At 38.1% G+C, this 25070-nt stretch overlaps 2 protein-coding genes across 2 annotated transcripts in view; one reads left to right on the top strand and one right to left on the bottom strand.

Moving 5' to 3' along the window:
- Window positions 1–25070, top strand: part of GTF2F2 (general transcription factor IIF subunit 2) — a 79469-nt gene that overhangs the window by 18138 nt on the left and 36261 nt on the right. The window contains exon 6 of the mRNA XM_059839053.1: window positions 17986–18067. Within this exon, the coding sequence (XP_059695036.1) occupies window positions 17986–18067 (82 nt within the window). The remainder of the gene's footprint in view (window positions 1–17985; window positions 18068–25070) is intronic.
- KCTD4 (potassium channel tetramerization domain containing 4) lies at window positions 7493–8808 on the bottom strand. The gene has a single exon (XM_059839054.1). It carries the CDS (start codon window positions 8697–8699, stop codon window positions 7926–7928), a length of 774 nt encoding a protein of 257 aa, XP_059695037.1. The 5' UTR covers window positions 8700–8808; the 3' UTR covers window positions 7493–7925.

Raw genomic sequence — 25070 nt, 5'->3', positions numbered from 1 at the left:
ATGCAGATTCTGCCATGTTCAAGACACAGAAACAGTTTTTGTCTTGGAAATATAGCTGGGTTTGTTGGCAGGTAAATACAACACAGCTTAAAGTACAAGCTTCCCAGTAGCTTTCCAGGAGCCGTAATCAGTGTGAGACTCCATTGGTAGCTGTTGAAACTCATAAAGAAGCAATGATTCTTGCTTTAAGGTATATGTAGTCAAGGCCTATGGTACTGGCAATAATAAATATTGTGGAAGAACAGGGAAGGTGCAGTGGTACAATAGCAAAAGGATATGGATTTAATGTAGGCCAGCATTAACTGGAGTTAATTTTTTTTGAGAATTTGTGTAAATGTCCTTGGTGCCCTTAGAGTGTGGCTATTTATTTTAGGATATTGTATGAATAGTCTAACAGGTATGTCTGAGCAAACGAATGTATTAAATGTCATACAGTTTCTCTCCTGAGAACAGAACCTAATACAAAACAATGGGAGTTAATCCCATGACTGTATTTTGTCCTCCTATGATGTCCATGTCCAGCTTGTAGAAGTAATGAATAAACAGAAGTATGCTTTTGCTTGTACCAGAGTTCTTGGTTTTCCTTATGACTCTTGAGGAATCCCAGGAATCTTAGCCATGCTGGGCATTGCAGATCATGACTTCACAAATTGTGTTCGTCTTCTGTGAGGTATTTTGCTGATTGTTGCAGTTCACCCACCTACCAGCTTTTGATGGGTTTGATCACATTTGATGGGTTCAGATGGAGTATTGCAAATTCAGAGCCTTGAATGATGGATCAAAAGGGCAGAGGAAAATCAAATGTTTTCTATCTTGGTCAGTATAAGACTGACATGTAAGGCTTGCAGGAGTCAGTTTCAAAGTGAATAAAATGAGGGAACTCTGTGGGCAAACCCAGAAATCATAATCTTGGTGTAGCAGAAAAGTTATAGAAGTGGTCTTTTATCATCAAATGGAAGGCATAAGACAGCCTATATGTTAGATTTCTGCCCTATTGGGAAAGAGCTTTATTTGCTGGTTTTTTAGAAAATGTGTTGGAAATGTCACGAGACCTGGCAGTGCTGCAGGCCTTAGATAATGTTAGTATTGATAAGACTTCTAACCTCAAAAGTACCTTTTCCTCTCTTTAGCTGATTCTTATCAACCTGGCTGGCAGGACCTTTAATTTGTCTCCTCTCAGACTACCAGTTTCAGCACTGAGAAAATGTACTGCTTTATACCTAATACTTGCCAAGGGCCTTATTTAAGTAGTAGAGAGACAATAAATGACTGGGTTTGGTGTTAGAGTTGCTTGTTCTGTTTACATTTTTTCATGCTTAGCCTGTTCATTGCTAGTTTGTTTGCTTATTTTTTCTTCCTGATTGAGAGAGTCTGTATCCACCTCTGACCTGGTTTTTTTTTCACTTCATGTGTTCGCTATGGTACAAAATCAGGAATCTCCTAGGAGCTAACAAATAGCTTTCTGTGGAGCTGCAGCAGGAGATTTGTAGCTTGAAGTTTTCTATTAAAAATGTTTTTACAAAGTTAATTCCTCTGTCTTCTTCTATAACAAAGAAAATTGCCTCTTTGAAAGCTGGCATATGAAAAGCAAAAAGAGTATTTTGTAAGATTTTTTGTCCATTATTTATTTATTAATTTCAGGATTATTAGACATTACTTGTATTGTATAACCTCAGTGTTGCACTGTGTGGGTATCTGTCTTCATCACAAAACCAAGACCCTCAGCTGACAGTGAGTGACATTGAGTTCCTTTCTCTTCATCTTACAGTGCTCATAGGCTCTCTCACCACACTTCTCTCTCTCTATTCTCACAGCTGGGGGAGTCCAACACTGCAGACTTCCCTGAGCATCAGACTCCAGCCTCTAGCAAGCCCTTTGGAAATTCATCTTCCTGGGGCATTTCCCCAACAAGCAGCCTTTGGTTTTTAAACCTGAGTTCTCATCTCCTTGATGTGTTTCTGTTGCTGGTAAAGTACCTCCCCCTGACACAGGATGCCAAATCTCTCTTCAGGAGCTGTGAGCAAGGAGACCTTGTGCTTTGGTTAGAGCAGGCTTTCCACACCTGGAACAAAGCTGCCCCTGAAAGTTTGGTGGTGTCAAGGTTAAAAAAAGATGTATTCTGGAAAAGCGTAGAGATCTAGCTTTTCACAAAACTAAAATAATGCTTGGGGTGGGACTAGTGGAATACTCCTTTAATGCCCAGAAAGATGATGGCTTTCATGAACTGTGTGTAAACTGAGGTTATGTCCCCCAAAGTCACATTGCAGTGAAAGAGGCAGTGTTGTAATTTTTACCATTATCAGGAGAAGCTTACATACATTCAGAATGACTCAATTTATAGGAGTCATCTTCTAACAACTTGGTTTTGAAATCCAAGCATGTTGAGCTTGCATGTCGTCATGTTGTAATGGTGTTTTAAATAAGTAGCTGCTGTTTACAGCTATAATTATTGTACCAGCTTTGAACAGCACAGATAGAAACAGCTTCTTGGGAGACTGTTGCATTAGCTGTGTGTGGTACTCCTACTACAAGCATTTTTGGGAAAAGAGATCAACTGTCTTGTTTTACAGAATATTACGTAATTTCAGAAAGAAAGGCAACTGCAGTTGCTTTTTTGGAGTGCTTGCTCATCCATGTTCCTCAGGTGTCATCATACATCTTCCTCCTACCTTCCCCAGTCCTTGCCATACCGCTTGTTTTCTGGCATTTTGTTGGGAATGATGATGATTTACAGAGGCAGTGTTTTGAGACAATGTTCTCTGTGATTTACCAATACATAGTAGTTACAGAATGTCTATTTCAAATGTAAACAAACCCCAAAATGGTATTTTTTCTGATCCTAAATTTCTTGTGCCTTACTTATTGATTTTGTTTCAACACAGTAAATTATGCAAGCCTCTCTCTTTATATAAGGATTCCTTCATTTTTTTAACTAGTAGTCACTTTCCTGTCAATCTACCTTGTGCTGCAGGGCAGCAGACAATGTTAGGTTTATGTAATAGTTATTTTGCAAAGATGATCTGGCCTAGGAAAATAGTATTTATTTTGTCACAGACCCAAGTGAACTTGTGCTCTTCGTCCCCAATCCTGATTTATCAGTCAGTAGCATTAGGGCAACATGACCCTTCTACACAAATAAATGAATGGATTAGACACTGCTCTTATTAAATTGTATTTTTTTGTTGCCTGCCCTTATTCTGTTTGTATACTAATGAGGGGTGGGGGAAGAAGATAATTATTTCAACCTCATCTTACTGAGTGGAAAAATGCTTTTAAGAGGCAAAAATAACAATGCCACCAATTTTCTGTAAATGATGATGTAATTTTTACCTACTGTAGAAAAGAAGTGACCTGTTGTCACTTAAACAGTTGTAATAGGTACAAATGCAAAAAATAAAAAATAAGACATGAGCATTTGAAAATATCAATAGTGCAATTATGAGGCTGTGAAACACCGGTCAGTGAGTGAGTCAGTACTGAAGGTACAGAACTAGAGCTGCAATTTGACTTTGTTGTGCAGCCTCTGAATTTCACAGCATCAAGACTACTTCCAGAAACCACATCTAACTCTAGAAGTCATTGGGCAGTAAGACTGGTTAGAGACTGAAGAAATACTTTGAGCAGGCATTGTATATATTTTTCCCAGTATTTTTTCTTTCCTAGGCATCCATGACAAAGCCCCACAACTGGCCTGATGAAGGAAGAGGTACAGTGAAACAAAAATGAAAAATAGTTGTATGATGGGAGGAGAGAACAAGACAAGGGAAAGAATGTGAGGGTAAAAGCATCAAAAAATGGGGGTTCTCCCAGACATGTGAAGTCTCTGGGTTTAGAAACAGTTCCCAGTCACCAGGGAAAACTGGGCTAAAACAGGCTTTAGTCTGACATAGTGCAGCCACTTGTAGGTTTTGTTCTCAATGGAAATCCATATAGTTGGTACCTATGCCAGTGTACTGCCAAGTGTGATACAGTCCTTGGCTTCTCCTCCACCAGTGGGGAAAGGTGAGCCTCCAGGTGTCAGTATTTTAGTTAGTTTGGCAGCTGTTTATATTTTTCCATGAGTAGTCATTCAAGAAATTAATAGGGGCAAGGACATTTTTTTGTAGTCTATGGAATATAGTCCTGCCTTCAGTTGTCTCCTTTCTGCTTGGTGCCGCCTTTTCTCACCTGACAAAACAGGCAGGGAGGCAAGCAGAGCTGACCAAGCCTGGGAGCAGGTTAAGTGCCTCCTTGGGAAAATGGAAGGTCCTTCTTATTCCTACCAGAGCAGTTGAAAATCATCAGAGAAATTATGGTAATTGTCATTCCTTCCTCATACTTGTAGGGCAGTTCTGTAAGTTTGTTGTGATCCAAGTCTTAATGAGATAAAGGAGAATAAAAATAATTTGCCTGCACATCATATACTAAGTAATGTTAATGTGGTTAGAACAACTGTGGATATTTCTGACTTAAACACTTGATTTTGCAGCTTTCATATTGTCATAGCAGTTATTGAATATGAAATTCCCAGCTTTAAAGAAAAGACAGAAAAGGTAGCTGATGCCTAACTGGGTACTTTTTCTGGCTCATCCGACTGTGATGGAACACAAGTATCTACCTGACTGACTGAACATATGCAAAATATATTTATGTTATATTTAGTATGTTTATGAAGTACAAAGGAAACATTATTCACAATATTGAGGTTTTATGTGCTTTTTTTGTATATACACCAAAACAGAACAGTCCCCCCCTGAAAAATTGCTCAAGTTTATATCTAGTTTGAAGTGTCTAATTGTAGCTGATACGACATGATCCAAGACAGTTGGGGATTTGTTTAGTCTGAATAGGGAAGGGAATTAAATTTTTTAACTCCATGTTTTTTTCTGCTGTGTAATTCAAAAAGCTGAGGTGCCTTCGATCAGAGGTAGCATGTAAATATTTCAAACCCTGACACTTGCAGAAATGCATCACTGCTCATGGAAAAGGGAAAAGAAACAAGACTGAAGTTAGTGTTGCAGCAGATGACTTTACGTGTGTGCCGTAGATGTCAGTGTTACTTACACAGAAATATACAAAAAATCCAGTTAAAATTGCATAAGGTAATGAATAATTGAATTTTAAACAAACAAACAAACAAGCAAATCTGCAATAAAAACCAAACAACACAGGTATTTATTTTAATAATGATTAAAGAAGTACATTTTTCACTTAAAAAACCCTTTTTTTTTCAAGTTCTCTTTCATAGGTTGAGAGGGCAGTAGATATTCTGAACCAAAAGCCTGGCAAATAAATCTTTTATGAATAGCTATACAATATTCTTAGAAAATGCTTCAGATGGTTTCCATGTTACCTGTGATTATCAGCTTATGAATAACTTATATTCTGAAAATATTTTCTACAATAAATGCAGACCCATCAAATTCTCTCCTGATTTTTCATGAGCAAAAGTCATGCTCCAATAAAAAACTGGTGCTGCCTTCTAATAGGGGAGTGCTGACAATTGATTTCTTGGTGTTTGGCATCCTAAGAGCTTAACTGAAAGGCGAGCAACCACAACATATTTTAATTAACATATATTAATTGTTTGAAATAAAAATTGGTTTTCACCTTCCTTCCTTTCAGCTGCAATTACATTTTAAATTTTAGTCAGAGACCCAGGACAAATGAAGGTTGTAATCAAAAGTGTTTAAGTGCAAATAGATTGACATCCCAGGAGCAACAGCCTCCTCCAGACTTTGTGCTGATGCAGGCTGTGTGTTTGACAGCACTATGAGCATGCTGCTTTAAAACTTGTGGATTCATTATGGAGCTTTTTTAGATTGTCTTGCCACTTTATTCTTGTTCAGGTAGAGAATTGTATCTGCAAAGGGCCTTTCATGTAATTGTTCTGTGTGATTGTGTTTCTAGTTCTTGTCCTAGAAGAGCAACAGGATTTTGTATTTCTTTTAGGGAAGCTTTCACATTTGCTTTTCACAGAAGTCCTACAGATTTTTATAAGTACAAGAGTAGTGGTTAATGAGGATTTTTTTAATACCTCAATTTGAAAATAGCTTGGAGGGGGAGGAGGAAAGATGACACATGCTGGTGGCACATGTAAACAATAGTATTTTACTATGTATCTTTTGTGTGTATATAATTAATGCATTTGGACAAATTCAGAGAAGTTTTGGGATACATGGGCAGTTCTTCAGCTTGTATGCCTGAAATATAAAGTAATCTGATTTTTAAACATTAGAGTCTGGAAAAGTTCCACTTAGAACCATATTTTCTATAGAACCACATTTTTTGAGAACTGTAAGTCTGTAACAGGAGGACTAGATAGAAAACATCATAATTTCTAGACAGTGTATTCATTCTGATGGAGTATTCTGGAGAGGTTGAATTCCCCCATTTGATGAAATCGTCTTGGAGTATATGTCAGTCACTGCTCCCTAGTCTGGAGATGTAGCATCACTGTGTTATTTCACCTCTAGCAAGGGACCTAGTTAACAACACCTGTTGTGTGTTAAAAGTGAAAAAGAGTTTCATGTTGTCGGATAAGCGTACCTTGCATTTGTATTCTCAGCTCTTGATACTTAGGATTGATTTGTTCCCCTTAAAATTCAAACCACAACTGTTCTCAGCCTGTCTTCTGTTAGCTGTTTTCCTTGGTTGTCACTTCTAGTATGGATTGTACTGCCTTTTGTTGACATTATTTTTTTCCTGTATAAAATCAATGCTTTGGGAGACTACTTACTTGATTTTTTTCTTTCTTTATAAGCATTTAACTTGAATTTTGGGTTCATACAAGCTGTGAATGATGATTGGTTTCAATGACAAACAATGCTCAGAGTTAGTGCTGCTTCTTCTTGCCTTTTGTGATGATTTTTCAGCTTGCTTTTGTGATATGACTGGTTTGTAGTACTTGTGTTTAAACTAGTTACAGTTGTTCTATAGAAACTATTAAAACTTTGTTTAAAATAACAATTAAAAGATTTTATAAATAGTGAAGATGAGGAGAATGAAGATATTTATTCCATTACTTAGAGTGAATTGTCTTTAATGCCAGCAGGTGGTCTGTTCAGAACTGATAGTACTCATTGCATTTAGTGAGCCACTGTGCAAAGCAAGGGCTCTGTCATTGCCTGTCCTTATGAGCACAAATGATTGCTAGGAAAAACTGACTGTGGCATTGTTGGATGCCAATACTGGAAAACCTGTTACGCTAAACGTCAAATACTTTTGTTAGCTATTTGATATGTATGTATGACTAGAAAATTTAACATTCTGTGCAGATTGGACCCGATACCTATTATAAACTTAATCTCCCCCAGCATTATTTTGTTGGTTTACATATTTCTGGCAGCATTAATGTATCAATATGCTATAAATTTGGGGTTAAGTGAGTTGAGAAGCCATTTAACTTAAACATTAAGTTGGTTATTTTAAACTCTCTTGCAATCTTTCTTTTTAGAATTTCAGTACAATAGATTACCATAAACACTAATGAACAGTCAAAATCATTTATTCCAGTCAAAATCCATTCTTAATGTGTTATAAGCAAAACATACTTTAAGCCTGCTTATTATCTGAAAACACTCCCACTGCTGTTCAGCAGAGCAGTTAGGTATATGCACGTTCATCACACAGGTACACAAAAATTCAGCTAGACTCTCTGGTTGAAAGACACCATCGAGAAAACATATTACAAAAAGCATAAAGCATTCCATGTGTTTACAATGTTAGCAGATAATTCTTGTTAAATTCAGGCATAAAATTTTCATTCAGCTTAAGTAAGCCAGAGATAGATGTCATTATGAGATTTACATACCATTAGCTCACATCAGTTGATTAGCAGCTGAGCTCTGTGGTACAGGGCTAGTTAGATGCATTATTTGTGATGCCAGGAGGCTGCAGCTCAGGGAGGTTTACTGGCTGCGTGCTCATTGCCTTTGCCTTTGTGATTACTTGATAAAATGCAGTGCATCACTGTGAACAATCGACCCTCTTGAGCAGTCCAGGCTGGTCAGCAGTCTAAATCCACATTTTAAAGCCGTCATAATAGCCTCAAATTTAAGAGTTTCCAGGGTGCAGACAAAGGTGTTGTCCTCCTTCAGTACCAATCGTGTACCGTTTTCAGACTTTATGAAGTACTTGAATTGAATAATATTTGAAGATACTGAAAACTCCTCTGGAAATCCATCCAGCCTGCTTTTGGACACCAGTACAATTCTGGATTTTATTTTTGCAATGAATTCAGGAGCATTACAAAAGATTCTAAGTCCTTGAGAACGGTCGTGGCTGTCAGTTATTTCCAGGAAAGTAGTCTCTCGGGATGCTATCTGTTCCTTCTCCCACCTTGATTTCACTGCTTCTGAGAGTACCTTAAGCTGGAAGAATTCGGCTTCTTGTGCCAAAAGTTGATTTTCTCGAAACCCCTCTGGTAGAAGAAGTTCTCCGTTCCGTAGGAAGTTGAGGATGTGTCTAAAAAGGAGTCCATCTCTGTCTATGAAGTAATGACCGTCTGCATCAAATGGGCACATTATTCTTCCATTTATGATCCCCTCCAGGAAAGAATCTGGATACTTGGTTAGTGTCTGTTTTTGTGTGATATATAGATAACCACCGACATTCAGAGTAATCAGAGACGTTTTATAGTCCTTTTCTAGCTCGGAGCTTTCAGAGTTGCTGTTTTTTTCTTCGCATTCGTTTTCTCTCCTGCTTCCTTTTCTCTCCATTATTGAAGCTAGGACAGCAACACAGCTATCCTGCTTTGCTCTTGTCAGCTTGCAAAGAGGATGTTTCTTATTAAAAAGCACCTTTATTCAGCTGCAGCTCGATGTTGGAATAGAAATGCTGCTCGCATTGCTCTGACTGTCAGCTTGGGTTTGCAGTAGGTGGCGTATCAGCTGTGTGTGCAGGGAGATAGCAGGAATATGACTGTAAGAGAGAATTTGCATTTAACTGTGTAAGGGAAGAAGCGTATAACAACTGTTTTATTTCTTTCCTAAGTCTGAGAAGTTTGCATAGCTTAGGGGGTTCTGTACAGAAATTCTTACTGCTATACTAAATTGCAACTTATTTTTAATACTTGAAGATGTATTTGTATTGTCAGCTGGCCAAATCATATTTTGTGCTTATGGTGTTAACCAGCTTCATTTGTGTTTCAAGGATTTTTTATTTTCACAAAGCCTGTTTGTTCACATTGTTTCTTAGTACTGATTACAGTACCTGATGCATACAGCAGGATAACACAGAAATGAAAGGTGTCCCTGTGTGTATAAGCGGGGTGTCATCTGTGGAATGTGTGCACATGCATGTCACTTATTTATCAGGCACGTGTGCAGCAGTAAGATGTTTCCACAGAAGACACCCTGGAAGTGGTACTAAGGACTTGTTGATCTGACTGTTCTAAGTTTGTAGCAAAAGCTTTTATTTGCAGTCAAAGGATCTATCCTCACCACCATAAGAACAGCAGCCTGATTAGGTTTTGCTTTTTGCCTTCCTGTGTGCCATAGACAAAAACAGTTTTACAGGGAGGATTTATGATTTATATTGATGATGGGTTTTAAGTTACCAGGACTGTCTAGCATCAGTTGGTTCTCTTGATACAAAAACTCAGCTGCCCTGTGGAACAAAGGGCTTGTGTGGCTACAGATAGCTTTGAACATCACATAACACCATAGCTTAGCAACACTGGGGTACAGGGAGGCAGAAACATCGGCACAGCACGCTGAAATCAAATGCCTATCTTCTCTCCTGTACTTTGAGCCTCTCAGTTGCCTCTTAGAAAAAGATTTCCCCTTTAAACATTTGCAGTTTGGAGCAGGAAAGGAAAAGCTCTCCACACATCTCTAAGGGCGTTTCCTTGGGGAGTGGACAGATGGGAGCCACTGCACGCATTCCCCAGCACGGGTGGGAGCAAAGGCTTTTCTTGGGTTAGACCTGGAGAGGAGGAGGTTCCATCTTTTTCAAGATGTATTTTTCACTTTAGAGATAGATGTGTCCTGCTTTGTCTGACTAGCAGTGGAAAGCAGATTGTTTTTCTGTAAATTCTTCTGCTCTAAGTATCTTATTCCTACTGCTCCCACTGTCTGTTAGGTTGTTTATTGATACCACAGAGTAATCACTGAACTATTTTATTATTTGTTAACTGACTCTAGTGAAAATAAGTGTTTTTCTCTTACTCTTCTCCTTGCCAGGGTATCCTATCCCTAGCGCTGATGTGCTAAATTTTTCTGCTGCTGTATGTGATATATTAAGCGGTATTCTTAATTAGGTTTGATTTACCACGAATTAGTAATGGTTTTATTTTTAACTCTTTGATGTTATGGATATATTTAACATAACTTCAGTCAGAGATTTCAATCAGTTTCTAATTTTTAAACATTTGGACTTTTTTTCAAGATTAACTCCTTTCACTAATTACTAAGGTGTTCAAGTTACTGAATTAGTAATTGAAAAAATGAAAAAGCCAATTAGTTTCAAGTAAGATTTTTTTTCCATTACAGGAGACATTAATTCAAATTTATTTTATTGTCAAGTGATGGAAAATTCACTTAATGTGCTTAGATTGTGCATAACTAAAACATTGAACCATCTTATTGTCCGTTAAACCTTAAGAGAATGATTGGTGGTTCTTTCATCTCACACAGTGAACTTGAAATATTTTGAAGCTGAGCTAGGAGCATCCTGGTACAAGTGACTAGAGATTTCCAAGGAGAGAAGGGATTTGTAAAAGACAAGAAATTTTCCATGTCCAGTCAAACTGTCTGCATTTTAACAGACAGAATTTACAGAACAGTGTGTGTTCTCTTTTCATCATCTTCTCAATGTTCTAACATTTGCAGTTGATATTTTCCACTTCTGTGAAGAAGTAAGTATTCTTTAAAAGATCATGCAAAATCATTTTAGTGGTTTGTATGATAAAATATTCAAAATGGATTTGGTGTGGAAAATATACTCTGTGGAGTTCATGAATATTTACACTTAAACCTTTGAGACTTGAAAAATTTAGAGCTGCTGTAAAATTTTCATCCCCACAAACCCATGTAGCTTTATTTCACTGCAGCTGACAGTCATCTGTAACACAAAACTAAAGCATGGCATTTCTTAGTAAAAATTTTCTACTTTCTGTGCCGTACTACAAGACTTTCAAAAAAAGCCCTAATTCTTCCTTTGCACTTGGTGATACATATGGTATTGTAGTGCATGTAATTTTAGAGGGGTGGTTTCATGTAACTTATTGTTTTTTGAAGGTGTAGCTATGCTGGATTTCCTTTTTTTCTGTCCTTTTGTCCATGCACTGAAAGACCATCCAAAAGTTCATTTTGGCAAAGATACAGAGGTATTTCTTGCAATCAAGTTAAAGACTTTGACCAGTTTTGTCCTCTTAGAGTCTTTTGTGTTATGTACCAGTCAGTCTGTGATAGCTGAGACGTGCCAAGTGTATCCCAGATCTTCTTGCTTCCCACCAGGATTGAAATGGAGTAGCTTGCTGCTGGATGCTTTCCCCTGTTGTTAGTGAACTGTTTGTGCCCTATCCAGCTGAAGTGTTCTGCTTACAATGTGGGATAGCACTCCTGAAGTGACTGCTTCTTCCCAAATTTTTAGTGTCACCTGTATGCTGGGTTTGCCATTGAGGTAGGCAATAGTGCTGGAATTCAGCCATTGGAAGGATATTGTTTTGGTTTCAGATTAAGTCAGGAAATACACTGAGCACCCTTGTGCACACTTAGGAGAGTGGCTATAGTAGTATTAGTACTCCCTTCCCAAGTTACACACACTTTGGGTTGCAGCTGAAGGGCAATCCACAGAGATTTCCAGGTTCTCGCTCAGACAAGCTGTCCTGGAGACAGTGAAAATTCAGTGCTGGTGTCTAGCAGCTGCACAGAAAAACAAAACTTAGGAGAAGAGAGCTAGATATCTGCCCCTCCTTCTGCCCTACGTGTTTCCTTTTGGAAAATAAGTTCATTCTCACTCAACTTCCACCCTCTTTCTGAACCTCCTGGTCTGTAAGCTTGAGCATGCCATGGAGCTGAGGATTCAGGACCAGAATACACCATGGAAAAGTTGTTGCTTTACCAATGGTTTAGCTTACTTGTCTATCCAAAGAACATCAGCTTTACTGACAGCCTGCTGTCAGTAAAAATAACCTGGGTTATAGAAACCAGCTAAATTTTTTATTAGAGTACAAAAGAATATGAGGAGAATTCTCAGCTATTGGAGGGAGAGAAATTCAGAAGTGTATTAAGAAGCCATGCTAATGCAATCTGTTAGGGTTATTGAGGCAGTTTGCTAATCATTTAATGTCATAGCACAGAAAATTGGCCACGTTGTTGGACAGTTAGACTGTTCAGTAGCTCCTGTCTCACAGTGTTGGTAGCATAGAAATTCTCATTTCAAAAATATCTCCAGATGTTGATTAACAGCAATTGAAGACAAGCTCTACATAGTAATTAGAATTAAAGATTTTCAAACCAGCAAGTCTGAATAATTAGCATTCAGGAGTTTCTAAAGGGCTGTCTAAGAAACTGTCAAAGTTGCTGTTGATATTTTTAATAATTGTTGAGCCCTGGAATTCTACAAGACTGGAAAAGCAAATGCTGTGCCAATATCTGAAAGACAAATTAGATGAGACAGGTATTTAAATATGAAAAGGTACTGTATGAAGAATGATAAAATATCTGACTTGAAAATCAATCAGTTAAAAAGTAAGGGAGATTAATATTATGCTAATCAATGCGTGGAGAGAAAATGGGTGGTGCCAATTTTTTTTGCCCTTTTTTTAAAAATTAGAATTTGTTCAGCAAAGCAGGTGATGCTTTTTTCTAATAAATCCTTCAGTATGTTTCATTTGTCATTTTGTAGTAGAATATATAACACCTTAGTTTCCCTATCATTTAGCTCTACAGAACTTAACCTGCAGGCTCAAACTGGCAAACGTTAAGCAGAAAATTGTCACTCAGATGTTGCTGTGAGTTGGTTTTTGGTCCGGTTTTTTTCTAGTGAGTGATTGAGGAGGTTGTTGGTGATGGTTTTGGAGATAATACACCTGAGAGTACAGTCAGTAAGGTGATACATTGATGATGCAGAACGATTTGGATAGTTGGTTAGGATGACATTTTATTATCACCAAATACAAAGTTTATATGCCCAGGAATACACTGTAGACAGAGCTTGCATTATTTATGTTTGCAGGAGAGTTAGGGCAGAGGTTCTCACCTATGTATAATAGCTCATTGACAGCTGAGCATGAGTTCTGTACAGTGGTGAGTAAAACAAACACAGAATGTATCACTGGATGCCTCAATAAGGGAATGGCAAATGAAGACCTGGAGAGCCTCTTCTGTAGTTGCATAGCTACCAGGGAGGGATGGTCTGAGAAGGGCACCAGCTTTGAGGCAAGAGAGGTGCCACAAAATGCCTTTGGTCTGTAGAAGCAGAGCTGAGGTCTAGTGAAGGAAGGGGCTGTTCCTTGTCCAGCCAACACATGCAGAAGCCTGGGAAGCTGCACAGTGATTTAAGTGAGCCGTGTGAGCTTACCAGGACTTCTGACTTGAATGCTGGTGTGCTGCTTTTGGCTGGGGTAGAGTTAACTTTCTTCACAGTGGCTGGTATCAGGATGGGTTTTGGATTTGTTCTGAACACAGGTTTGATAATACAGAGATGTTTTTGTTATTGCTGAGCAGGGATTACACAGAGCCAAGGCCTTTTCTGCTTTTTCTACTGACACACTGGTCAGGAAGTTAGAGGTGCATGGAAGGCTGGGATGAGACACAGCCAGGACAGGTGACCCCAACTGACCAAATGGATGTCCCAGAACATGTGACATCATACACAGTATATTAAGTGGGGGAAGAAGGAGAAAGAGGGGGGACATTTGGAGTGATAGCATTTGTCTTCCCAAGTAACTGTTATATGCAGTACAGCCCTGTCTTTATCTCAACCCATGAGTTTTCCAGCTTATACTCCAGCTTTTTTCCAGCTGATTCTCTCCCTGATCCTGCTGGTGGGGCAGTGAGTGGCTGCACGGGGCTTATTTGCTGGCTGGGGTTTAGCCATGACAGCTGGGAAGCAACAGCCCATCTTCTAACAGCTGAGGAACTGGAGGCACTCGTGCCCACAGCCTGGCCTTCCTCCACTTTCATCTCCTTTTTCCTGCTGCCTGAGAACCATGCATCCTGAGTGTGGTCTTCTCCTTTTTTCCTTGGCACCGCTCACAGGGCAGAGGAGTTGGTAGCTCCAGAACCTGACCCACGTGCTGTCGAGTCTGGCTGTGAGAGACAGTATCTCAGGAAAGACGTACATGAACTGGACTTTCTCAGGCCAATAAGAATGATTAAGAAGCTGAAGAATTGGCATAATGGAAGGTTCAAGAAAACATGATTTATTTTTATTAGGCTTGATAAAGGTGAAGGCTGTATAAGTGCTTGGATAGGCAGAAATGCTTTCCTAGCAGGCTCTTCAACTTAGCAGTCAATGGTCCAACAAGACAGTGGCTGGAAATCAAAGCTGAGTGCAGTCATTCTAGAAGTCTGATACATTAAAATCTCCAAGCCAGTCCGTCTCTTTCTCTCTCTCTGAAAACTACAACAAGCCAACCCCTATCAGACCATCCTACTGCACAATTCCAGTAAATTTCTCTCCTGCCTGTTTATTAACATTGGCTTAAGTATTTCTACCATATTCTGTTCTTTGATAATGACTGTCATCAGGATTCCAAGCTGGAATCTGTGTTTCCCCAGCATATCTATCATCTCACTGAGACAGTAGTTGAAATTGCTTTATGAATTGGCACCGGGGCATTCAGGCAGGGAGGTCAGGGTGAGCATGCATTTGAAAGCTAATGATGAACGTATGGTTGGAACATTCTGTCTGGATTTGACTGCAAAAGTCAAATCTGGATCAGTGGTAATTAAACGAGGGTATTAGCCAAGACATCAAAGATGAGATATCAGAGAACTTGTGTATTCCCTAACCCTGACATTGTTAAAGGACAGGTTGGATGGGGCTTTGAGCATCATGGTCTAGTGGAAGGTGTTCCTGACCATGACAGGGGGGTTGGAACTGAGTGGTTTTTAAGGCCCTCTCTTACCCAAACTATTATGTGATTCTGTGGCAATATTAAGGATAAACATGTTTAATTGGCATGTTCATTTTCTAAACAGTTAGTGGGTAAGAACTCTCTGCTTTACTAATTCTGATCCTTGAAACTTAAAAATAATTTGAAAATTGTGCAATGTGCAGGGAGATTGATAGTGACATGTCAGTGTTCAGGCAGCTGGGTTAGATGATTCAGATGAATATAGGTTAGCTAGCCATGAAACCTGTACCATAGAGGTGAGCAGAAATATTGTTAAGGAGTTCAAGAGGTATCTAAGATTGGAAATGTAATAAATGTTAGCAAACATGGCTTTTTGTAAAGTTTTTCTGGTCCAACAAACCTAATTTTGTTTGTTTTGAAGATTATGAGTTTAAAGTAACAGCAAATTTGCAGCCTGCTTAGGATTTTATACTGCACGTAGTCTAGATCCCTGTGAGATTCTGATTTATATTAAAAAAGAAACTAAAACAAGCACAGAACAAGATTAAAAACTATCTGACAGTTATCAGAAAGGAATTATGAGTAGGAAGCCTCTTGAGTTGGAGTTTGAAGGGCTTACTCCAGGATTTGCAAGAAGGACAGTGTTAAGTGAGAATCACTGCTTATAAAATATGTCATGATTGACACAAATGCAGGTCTGACAGTGATTAACTATGACAGGACTGTCATAGTGTGACTGGGATTGCTTAATTCACAGAATCTGTTTTAAAGACAATGTGTTTTCACCAAGCCAAAGGCAATTATACACCTAGACAATGCAGAGCACATAAAATGTGAGGCTTAAAAAAGAGTCAAAATAGTTGTGTTAGTAATATAATAGCCAGTCAACTCCACAAACCCCCAGAACTTGGTTTTTAGAGACAAATTGATCTTAACCCAGTTTTAGCCATCTACGCATGAAGCAGTCATGGGACACAGACATGGTGTGCCCCCTCCTCCAAAAAAAAACCTCCAAAAAAACTCACCAGAAAATAATTTAAAAGAGATAGGACCATTTTTTTTTCCTGACAGTCTCCCTTTGTCGTCTCTCTGATGAATTCATAGATTCTGAATAACATTCAAATGGTTTAAGTGAGGTGAGAGAAATTCCAGCTCCTGTATCTGTTATTTTACGTACATGTATGCTTTTCATAAAATCGGTTCAGTACTATTATGTCTGGTTTCTGGTCTCTGTTATCTTAAAAAATCATTTCGAGATTGAACAAGATGCAAATAAGAAACCCCAGACTGATTTAAGTATGGCAAAAATGTCTTGTAATGAGATAATGCATGAGCTTAAATTGGTTTCTTTATTGAAAAGGTGATTGAGAAGCAAATTGATAACAATTTGTAAGTACTTTCAAAGGGAGAAAACACCAGGTACTGAAAGGCTCTTTACCATAGTATAGAAAGTCATGAGAAGAACCAACTGCTGGAAGCTGAAGCCAAATTCTTATTAGAAATTAAGCAGCAATATTAGTACTACTTAAGCCACAAATAAGTTACTATGTTCTGTGAAGAAGAAAGACTACACAATTTTTCTGTCTGTGATACATAGGAAGTCAGGCAAATTTGCCAAGTTGTCTCTTTTGATCATTAAGCTGGGAGTCTACAAAATCACAAGTGTTTTAAAACAGATTTCCTTCTATTTCATTCAAACCTATCTGAAAAAATATGGCTTTCTTTCTGCTTTCAAAGATTTAGTTTGAATCAATCCAATAAATTTTAGATTAAATAATTTTGAAATACATGATGTCTAAATAATTGCTTCTGGCATTATTCAGGGAGAGCATATTAGATGCAGAGATGTAGTAATATTTCAGTCTATAAGGTGATAGGAAATTCAGAGGTGTCTCAGAGTGCCTTGGATTGCTTGGACATCAGTATTTCAAAGTGTTTCTGTCATCTTCTGTGACATTGCCAGCAAAAGGTGACAATGACAGTGTAGTGCTCTTGGAAGGACATTTTAATACTGAGAGCTAATCAAGCCTTTAAAACTCATCCTTTCTTTTAATGCAAGGCTGTTCCAGAGGTGTTTAACACATATGCTGGCTGTGCCCAATACAGATGGATAAATTGACATGTGCTCCTCCCACATCCACACATCATGCACTAGAACATTGTAGTAGAAGTTGAGAAGTTTGCATCTCTTCTCTCTTCGTTTCTGCATTAAGCTGCTTTTAATTTTTGGGTTTACCTACATTTATGGTGTAGACTGGTACTGCTCTGTTAGTCACTGTTGCTTTAGGCAAAAGGTGGTCACGTAGGGTAACAAAGTGACTGTGTCACTTTGTGGTGAATGTACAGATAGGAGTATTACCTAAATACATGTATGTGGTGTCCTAGATTACTGACTGAAAGCTTTTACTTCTTTTCCCTGACTGTTACCATCTGTTGTATTATTACTTTTTTTGCATTGTGTTCCTTTAGTGTACTTTTTAAAAAAATTGTAACCAGAGGAAAATGTGGTACTATTTTTCTGAGAATAAGAATAAAATTGGCTTTTATTATATCTTCCACTAGTTTTGGATACTTTGATTATTGGATTCTCTTTGTAGATTATTTTTTTCGTAGTCACTGATTGTATTAATTGCCCATTTACAAAAAAGTTCCTAGATAATAATCCGAGTGCAACATCTAGAGCAAGGAGTTGCAATCTCTTATTTAAAATTTGATATCTGTGATTCATTCTTAATATGCAAAACATCTGAAGGCAAAACAAGAAGTCTAGGGTATACCAGCTATGCAAGCATGTTTTTCCTGCTTATTTCTTTGGTGTCTGAATAGCAGAGATTTTAGAACTTGATTTGAGAACTTACAGTTATGTTATATTTAGTAAATTCTTAATTAATTAATTAGTGAAAAATAATTCAAATGCTGACCATCTTGGTGGATCTTATTTTAATGTCCAGTTTTGCTTCATTTTCTTTTCATTCTAGATAAACTTGCCTTGGAAGGAATAGTGGTGCAACGTGCTGAATGCAGACCTGCAGCTAGTGAAAATTATATGAAGCTGAAAAGGTAGGAGTCCTTCATGACAAATGATGTGTGATACCTGACTTTGGTGCATTTATTATTGCCTTACTACGGAAGGGTGATTTCAGTATTTCATGGTCTTACACCATATATACACAGAATCAGAACTGATTTTGCTTTTGGGGTGGATTTACTCTAGGGAGAGAGTGAAGGCTGCTGTGGGCATTGTATTTCCCTCTGGTTTTGTTTGGTGGGATGATGCAGACTTCTGCATCCCATCATATGCAAATCTCTTACTAGAGCACATGTACCTTTTTATATCTGAACATATGACTATATTCAAATGTGATTGAAGCTGAATTTCCTGAGTACTTAAGGGATTACATTGTTCTGCTTGGGGTGCACTTCTTGAGTGTGGGTTTCTGTGGATCACCCAAGTTTTATTCCACTTTACACTGTGCCATGCTAGACAAAAAGGATCTCTGAAAAGACATTTAAAATGTCCAGAATAGGAAAGGGTATCTGGAAAAGTGCTGGACCTAAACTGGCATGGTTTTTAGAACAGGTAGTGACTGAAAATACGAGAAGTAGCATGGACGCCACAGCACGCACATTTAACAGGATCATTTAGTGACTTCTGAAAATTAAAGCAAATACCTCTAGAATTTACCATGTGATTCATATATCTTATGGGTAATTAACTTGATGATGTTCTCTACCAATCAGATTTGGGATTGAATTATGCCTTATATTAAGTCCATCTTTATATATTTTAAGCATGTGGGTTTTCATTAAATCACCTTTTTATACTGTGAGTTTGTTGTAAATAGAGAAATTCAAAGCAGGAAATTTCAGGAAGAGAATTACTGTGACTGATTTTAAAATTCTCAAAAGAAACATAAAATGCAAAGTGGTTTTCTCTGATGCCTGATCTGATACCCATGTATCATATACATTTTCAGTATCTTGTATTTTATTAACCTTCTCTGTCATCTAAATTGCTCCAGTATTTCTTTGCAGAGTTCATTCAGTTTTGACATTTTTTGACATTTTATGTTCAAGCTGTTGGAAATTACTACCATAAGTTTGTTCCTGTATACTGAACTACTTAGTTTCAGATTGAGTTCTATGATTACTGTCATGGTTTTTGTCATCAGTAGGAAATGGAGATGAGGCAAATGTTATGTTATAGAAAAGGACTCATTTCAATCTAGCAATTTTAAATATACATGAATATAGAATGTAGGATGTATTTGCTTCATACTTGTTCTAATCACAGGTTTCCTGATCCAAGTGCTTTTTTGCATTTTATACATAGTTGATCAGATAAGCTTCCTCTTGTAAGGCCACAGAAGGAGACCAAAACAGAACTGATAGCTTTAATTAAGTACTACCCAAATGTTGAATTTTTCAGTGTTCTACTTTCTGTCACGCATGCATGGATGCAGCCCCTCCTGGTATTCAGTTTTGTCATGGTCTACTGCTATAGGAGCTACAGAAGTACAAACACAAAAGCACATTTTGTCTCTGAAAACATTGGCAGGTGAAAACAATGGTACCGTTGTTTTTTCCTTCCTCTAGAAAAATTGTCAGGCTGTGTATTCCTACTTTCTAACTTCACACGTTGTTAAAGATTTTTTGCCTTCTACCAAGAAGTTAAAAAAAATAGTCTGATCTGCTGAGAATCAGCATGAGATTTAGCACATCTAGCAGTCAGAGCCTCAGAAGGAATTGGTTTATATCCAAATACTGTATCTGGTATTTGAGTAGTAGGATCTAACTTTTCACTCCCTTTATGCTCTCCCACCCTCAACATGCTACAGTCTGTACATAAAAAAAGGTGACAGCATTAAATATAAAACACATGCATTATAGAGCTCTGTTATATTAAACCATTTTGTTCATTTTTCTATTTACTGTTGTGCTTTATATGAGAGAGACTCTTCAAAGATGGAATTTATAATATTGATAAAACAGCAAGTCTGTTGTGTAGGCTTTGAGTGCTATAATACTAAGTTGAGTTGGGAAGGAAGTAAAATTAAAAGATAAATGCAGTAGCTTCAAATGTTTAAGATCTAGAAAATGGAGCTGCACACTCTCAAAATCTGTAATCACTTTTTTTGTGAGAGCTGGCAGTAACCAAAAAAGATTATATACTTCCTGGTATTAAATGCAGATACAGATCCTGTCTATTTTGCCGTCTGCATCTGGGTCGAGGAGATCAGCTGATGGATGCCTGGCATGGCATTGGTTTCCTTGCTGCTCTGTAGCGTTTCATTGTGAGGATGAAGCGATGGTCTTGTGATGGACTTGCTGGCACTTAAGTGGGAGATAAGCGTGACATGTGGGTTTAAGGATGGATGATGAAACTACAGAAACTGGTGACATGTGTGAGTCAAAATGTTAACAAATGTAGTAGTCGGGAGGGTTCCTCCCCCCCGCTTTTGATTTGATTACAGAAAGGATGGAGGTGGCTGATGTTCACAACACCTTGAATACAAGGTACAAATGTGTGTCTAGGGATAGCTGCTCCCTAACTAAGGTGAAACGGAGGCTGTGTGACCTTCACTTGGTATTCCATTTTGCAAGTTTTGTTGTCGGCAGATTTACTTAAATTTTTTCAGTTTTCCTAAACTTCACGTTCTAGAAGAGGGACAAATACCATGAAACTCCCACTATCCTGCACTAGTAAAGCTTTGTGCTATTGAACTTCCTGCACAATTTTTATTAGCAGTATATTTCTTCGTAGCACCTTAATGATTGGTTTTACATTTTCTGTTATTGAGGCTAGCTGGAAAATAATATATGTGGTTTCTAAGCACCTGTCATGATTTCTGTCTTGTGGGAGTGGATCTCATGATCCCATTTAAAAATATTTGGACTGTGTGGGGAAAAAAAGTAGGCAGACCATTCCTAACTGCAGTCAGCTTTGCTGTGCAGTGTCACAGAAAATACTGTGCCTACAATACTCTATGATAGTTCCCTTCTTGCCCCATGGAGCCTGTCAGACACAGGTGGGGGTCACAGGTGGGGTCACACACATGGCTCACTGTGCAGCACACTCTGTATTTGTACCAGGCTTGTGCCTCACCATCCATGTCATCCAGGCAGGTTGCCTTTCCCTTCTGTCAGGCTGTCTTAGGCAGGCTCCACATCCTCCCTCAACAGTCCCACATGAACCAGGCTATTTTCTTACTGTAGTCAACTTTCCACCATGAAGATGCATTGTCTGTGTCTTAATTTTGTCTTTCTGAGACTTAAGAGATTTTAATTTTGTGATTCCAGTGTTTAACCACCTTGGATTAATGTTGGTTCCAAAGAGAGAGATCTTCCAAGCAGCTTGTCTGCACTGGGAAATGTGAGGCACAGAAAGAGAGGAGTTCCCCAGACATTCAGGATTGCTTCAGGATCCAGATGACTTGAGAGGAGATGAGAATATGGTTTTGATACTCCTAAGAAGTGTTTGTTATTCAGAAAAGAGGAAAAATGGAGGGCTGGGGTTGTGCAGGGGGGAAAAAAGAGGCATAAAAAACTAATTTTTAATTTTTTTTAATACACTTTCTAACATATGAATTATATTGGTTATGGAAACTGATACTTTCTTAAATTTTGGGAAAGACCATTGATTTGATCACTGGGTCTCAGTTTCCTGCTTTTTTGTAAATGCCTGGAGACAGAGGATAAAAAATAGGCTTTGCTGGCTGTCTTATGATTCTTCTTCTGTTTTACTTTAAAATGGCTTCATTACAGCATGGTATGAAATTTGCCTTCTTTCTGTATTTTAAATATCATCATGCCAGCTATAGCCATCTCAGATTCTTTCTGCCACATTACCTGTTTCTATCCTTGCACTGGTCCTCATGTCCGTTCTCTTGATCCCTCTGATCATAGCAAACTCTCTTCTTCCCCAAATCTCTCTCAGTCCCCCTTTCCTGCTTTTCCATTTCTGCTTCTCCATTTCCTCATATAAAAAAATATTTTCAAAAATATTTGGACCACATCAGTATCTTATACATTTCATTCTAAGGTAAAGTTAAGAAGAAAAAAAATCTCTGAGAGAGACTTCTGCAAAGCTGCAATTCAAACTAACATGGTCAAGTTGAGTAGCTTAGAGACCTAGAAAGGTCTCTGGGACTGCTCAGGTCCTCTGCACTGGGGTGGCTGGGCAGCAGACTCACAGTTCTCAGAGGAGGTTTTGAAGGCACATGGGAAGTGCAGCTCAAGCAGTTGATGAATTGTGTGATGTGTTTGTTAGCACTTCTGCAACAGTGGAGACTGGCAGGCAAAAAAGGATTAATTCAGTGCCCTTGTTTCATTCTCAAGTGTGATGTTGAAATGCTGGTCGCCTTTCACAATGGCTTTTGGAATACTCTGGTTTGACTACACCTAACTTGAATCACTGAAGTCCCACAAACCATACACCAAGTGAAGAAAGAGAAGAAGCCCTAGGGTTACCAAAAGCCTAGAAGAGCCAACATTTAGCACTGCAACAAGGGTCATAATCCTTGTAGCTCTCTGCCAGTACAACAGCTTGTAACAAGGCTGCAAGAATTTTGTGTATCTTCTTGCTTTTTCTTATAAAAGTTTTCTACAGAGAATATAATGAAAGTCCTTATAAAAGCTGCTGGATAGATTGTGTGCATAATAGACTTTAAGGAGCCATGGGTTGTAAAACGTTCTAGAATAATGAACTTCCACATTTGAAAAGTCATATTTCTTTGCAACCATATTATGGAGGCCTCTAGAAGTCCTGAAGCTTTGTGTTCTAGGTCAATTAGGAAGCTTTGTGTTCTAGGAATTAAATTAGTGCAGATGAGATGCTCACCTTTTCTAAAGTACTGAGAGACTATTGACTGACTGACAGTTCAGTATATTGCTGAAAGTGAGCATTATGCCAGGGATTTGGGTTTTGTTTTTTTTTTTTTGGTTGGGGTTTTTTAGGGTTTTTTCCTTTCTCCCCTTCCCCCAAATACTTCCCACTAGCAGAAGAAAATGAGTCATTTGACCACCATGCCACTTCCTATATATTCTTGTAGATATGATTAGTTGGCTATGAATTCCTTTCCAAAATACATAAGTATGCATACATCTGTGCATTTTCCACAAAGGCTGATGTGCTGTACAAATGCTGCTCAGTTTGTTTGAGGTGGGAAGCCAATTTTATGCAGGGCTGAGATTGCATCTGCCTGTCAGTCAATGCGACCTTGATTTTTCAAGTATCAAAGATCAGTTTCTCTGGCTTGAGGTAAGATTCAGCATAGTAAAAAACCACATTCCTAGGGTGTTTTAAGTTACTTATCAAGTACAAAAAAATGTATTTTTTTCATATGATAGAGTATTTCCAATCCCAGTTTTTCCTGAAGAGTTATGTGCACTTTGTAAAAAATTAATGTTAATCATGTTCATGTAGGTTAAGCTGTACTGTTAAGATATGTATATAATATGATTCTTGTGTTCCTGGGCACCCACCAGTTTATAAGAAATCAAGCAAATAACACTCTAATTGTGAACAATTGGACTGCAGAGTAACAGACACACTTCAGTATGTGTGTCCATTTTGATCCATTTTTCACTTTTTTTACCAGCGTAGTAGAGAGAAGCAAGTAAGAAAAACAAGGTTTAAATGAGATGAGCTCAGCAGCCCAGAGAAGTGGTTGTTCCTCATTTCAGCAGTCAGGAGTGTTGCTTTTGTTTGTTTCCTCTGTATTTTTTTGTGATCTTAGACTCTTTCACTGTCCCTTGTCCTTTTTATTTTTCCTGTTGTTTTTTGTTGTTTTTACAAGTGGTGTTCTGAGACTGGATTTTAATAGGCCTTTTATATTACCATGGTTTTTTGTTCAGTGATATGAAAAAGGTTGTAATTTTGGTCCTTGCTTCCAGCCATTATAATGATACTAATAAATAAGGCATAGCCTACTGTTGGTAATGCAGCAGGTATTTTATTGTGTTTCTCTTAAATCTGCAGCTGGATGCAGAAGGTTAATATGTTCTTTTTACTCCATTGTACTCTTCAGCTTCTTGTAGCCAAGTGTATTTGGGCTAATCTGAGGGGAATTGGGCAGGAGAGAAGAGGCATAAAAAATTTTTTTTAATACACTTTTTAGCATATAAATTATATTGGTTATGGAAACTGATACTTTTTAAATTTTGGGAGAGATCATTAATCTGGTCACTGGATCTCAGTTTCCTTTTTTTTTTTGTAAAAGTCTGGGAACAAGATTAAAAAAGTAGGCTTTGTGGGCTGACTTATGATTCTTCTTTTGTTTTATCTTAAAATGGCTTCATTACAGCGTGACCTGGGATTTGCCTTCTTTCTGTATTTTAAATATCATAATTTCCAGGTGAGAGTCACAGAACCACAAAATGGTCGAGGTGGGAAGGGACCTCTGGAAGTCATCGGGTCCTAGAGTTGGTTGCACAAGATTGTGTCCAGATTCCTCTGCATTTCTCTGGAACTGAAATAGCTTCTGAATAGAGAGCGTAGTGAATGTGCTCTGTGCCTTTTTAGAAAGGTATGTTGTTGATAGAAGCCTAGCATGAAGGTCATTTTCAGAAAGAAGATAGATGCTTTGGGATGAATATTTAAGAAGTATTTATGGCAAATACTCCGTGAATTTTTCCTTATACCTTGGGGAAGGAAGTCAATAGTTGTAATTGGAGAGTTCTCATTGTGCTGGGTTGTTTTTTTTTTTTTTTTGACATAAAGTTCATGAAACAGAGGCATTGCATTTAAGAACATATCTAGTTTGCCTTTATGGTAATTAGCAAAATAGCATCCATTTCCTTTCTATCTGCTAAAAGGAGTGAGGCTAAAAATAGTCACCCTGGAGTCTGTTCAGGCTTCAGTCATAGCCAGCTTCTTCAGGCTGGAAAAAAGCCTTGCTCAGTACCAGTGCTCAGCACCAGAAGTTCTGGATATTTATAATTCCAGTAAACCTTAATGTCAGGGGCACTGATTCTTTCTCTTGAAACCAGAGTCCTTGGTGTTGTACAATGCTGGAGGTCCTTTAACTAGGGCAAGCAATAATTACAAGGATGTCTCTGCTGC

Source organism: Haemorhous mexicanus, chromosome 2 (assembly GCF_027477595.1).
Source record: "Haemorhous mexicanus isolate bHaeMex1 chromosome 2, bHaeMex1.pri, whole genome shotgun sequence".
Lineage (NCBI taxonomy): Eukaryota > Metazoa > Chordata > Aves > Passeriformes > Fringillidae > Haemorhous > Haemorhous mexicanus.
This window is presented reverse-complemented; position numbering and strand designations above follow the sequence as displayed.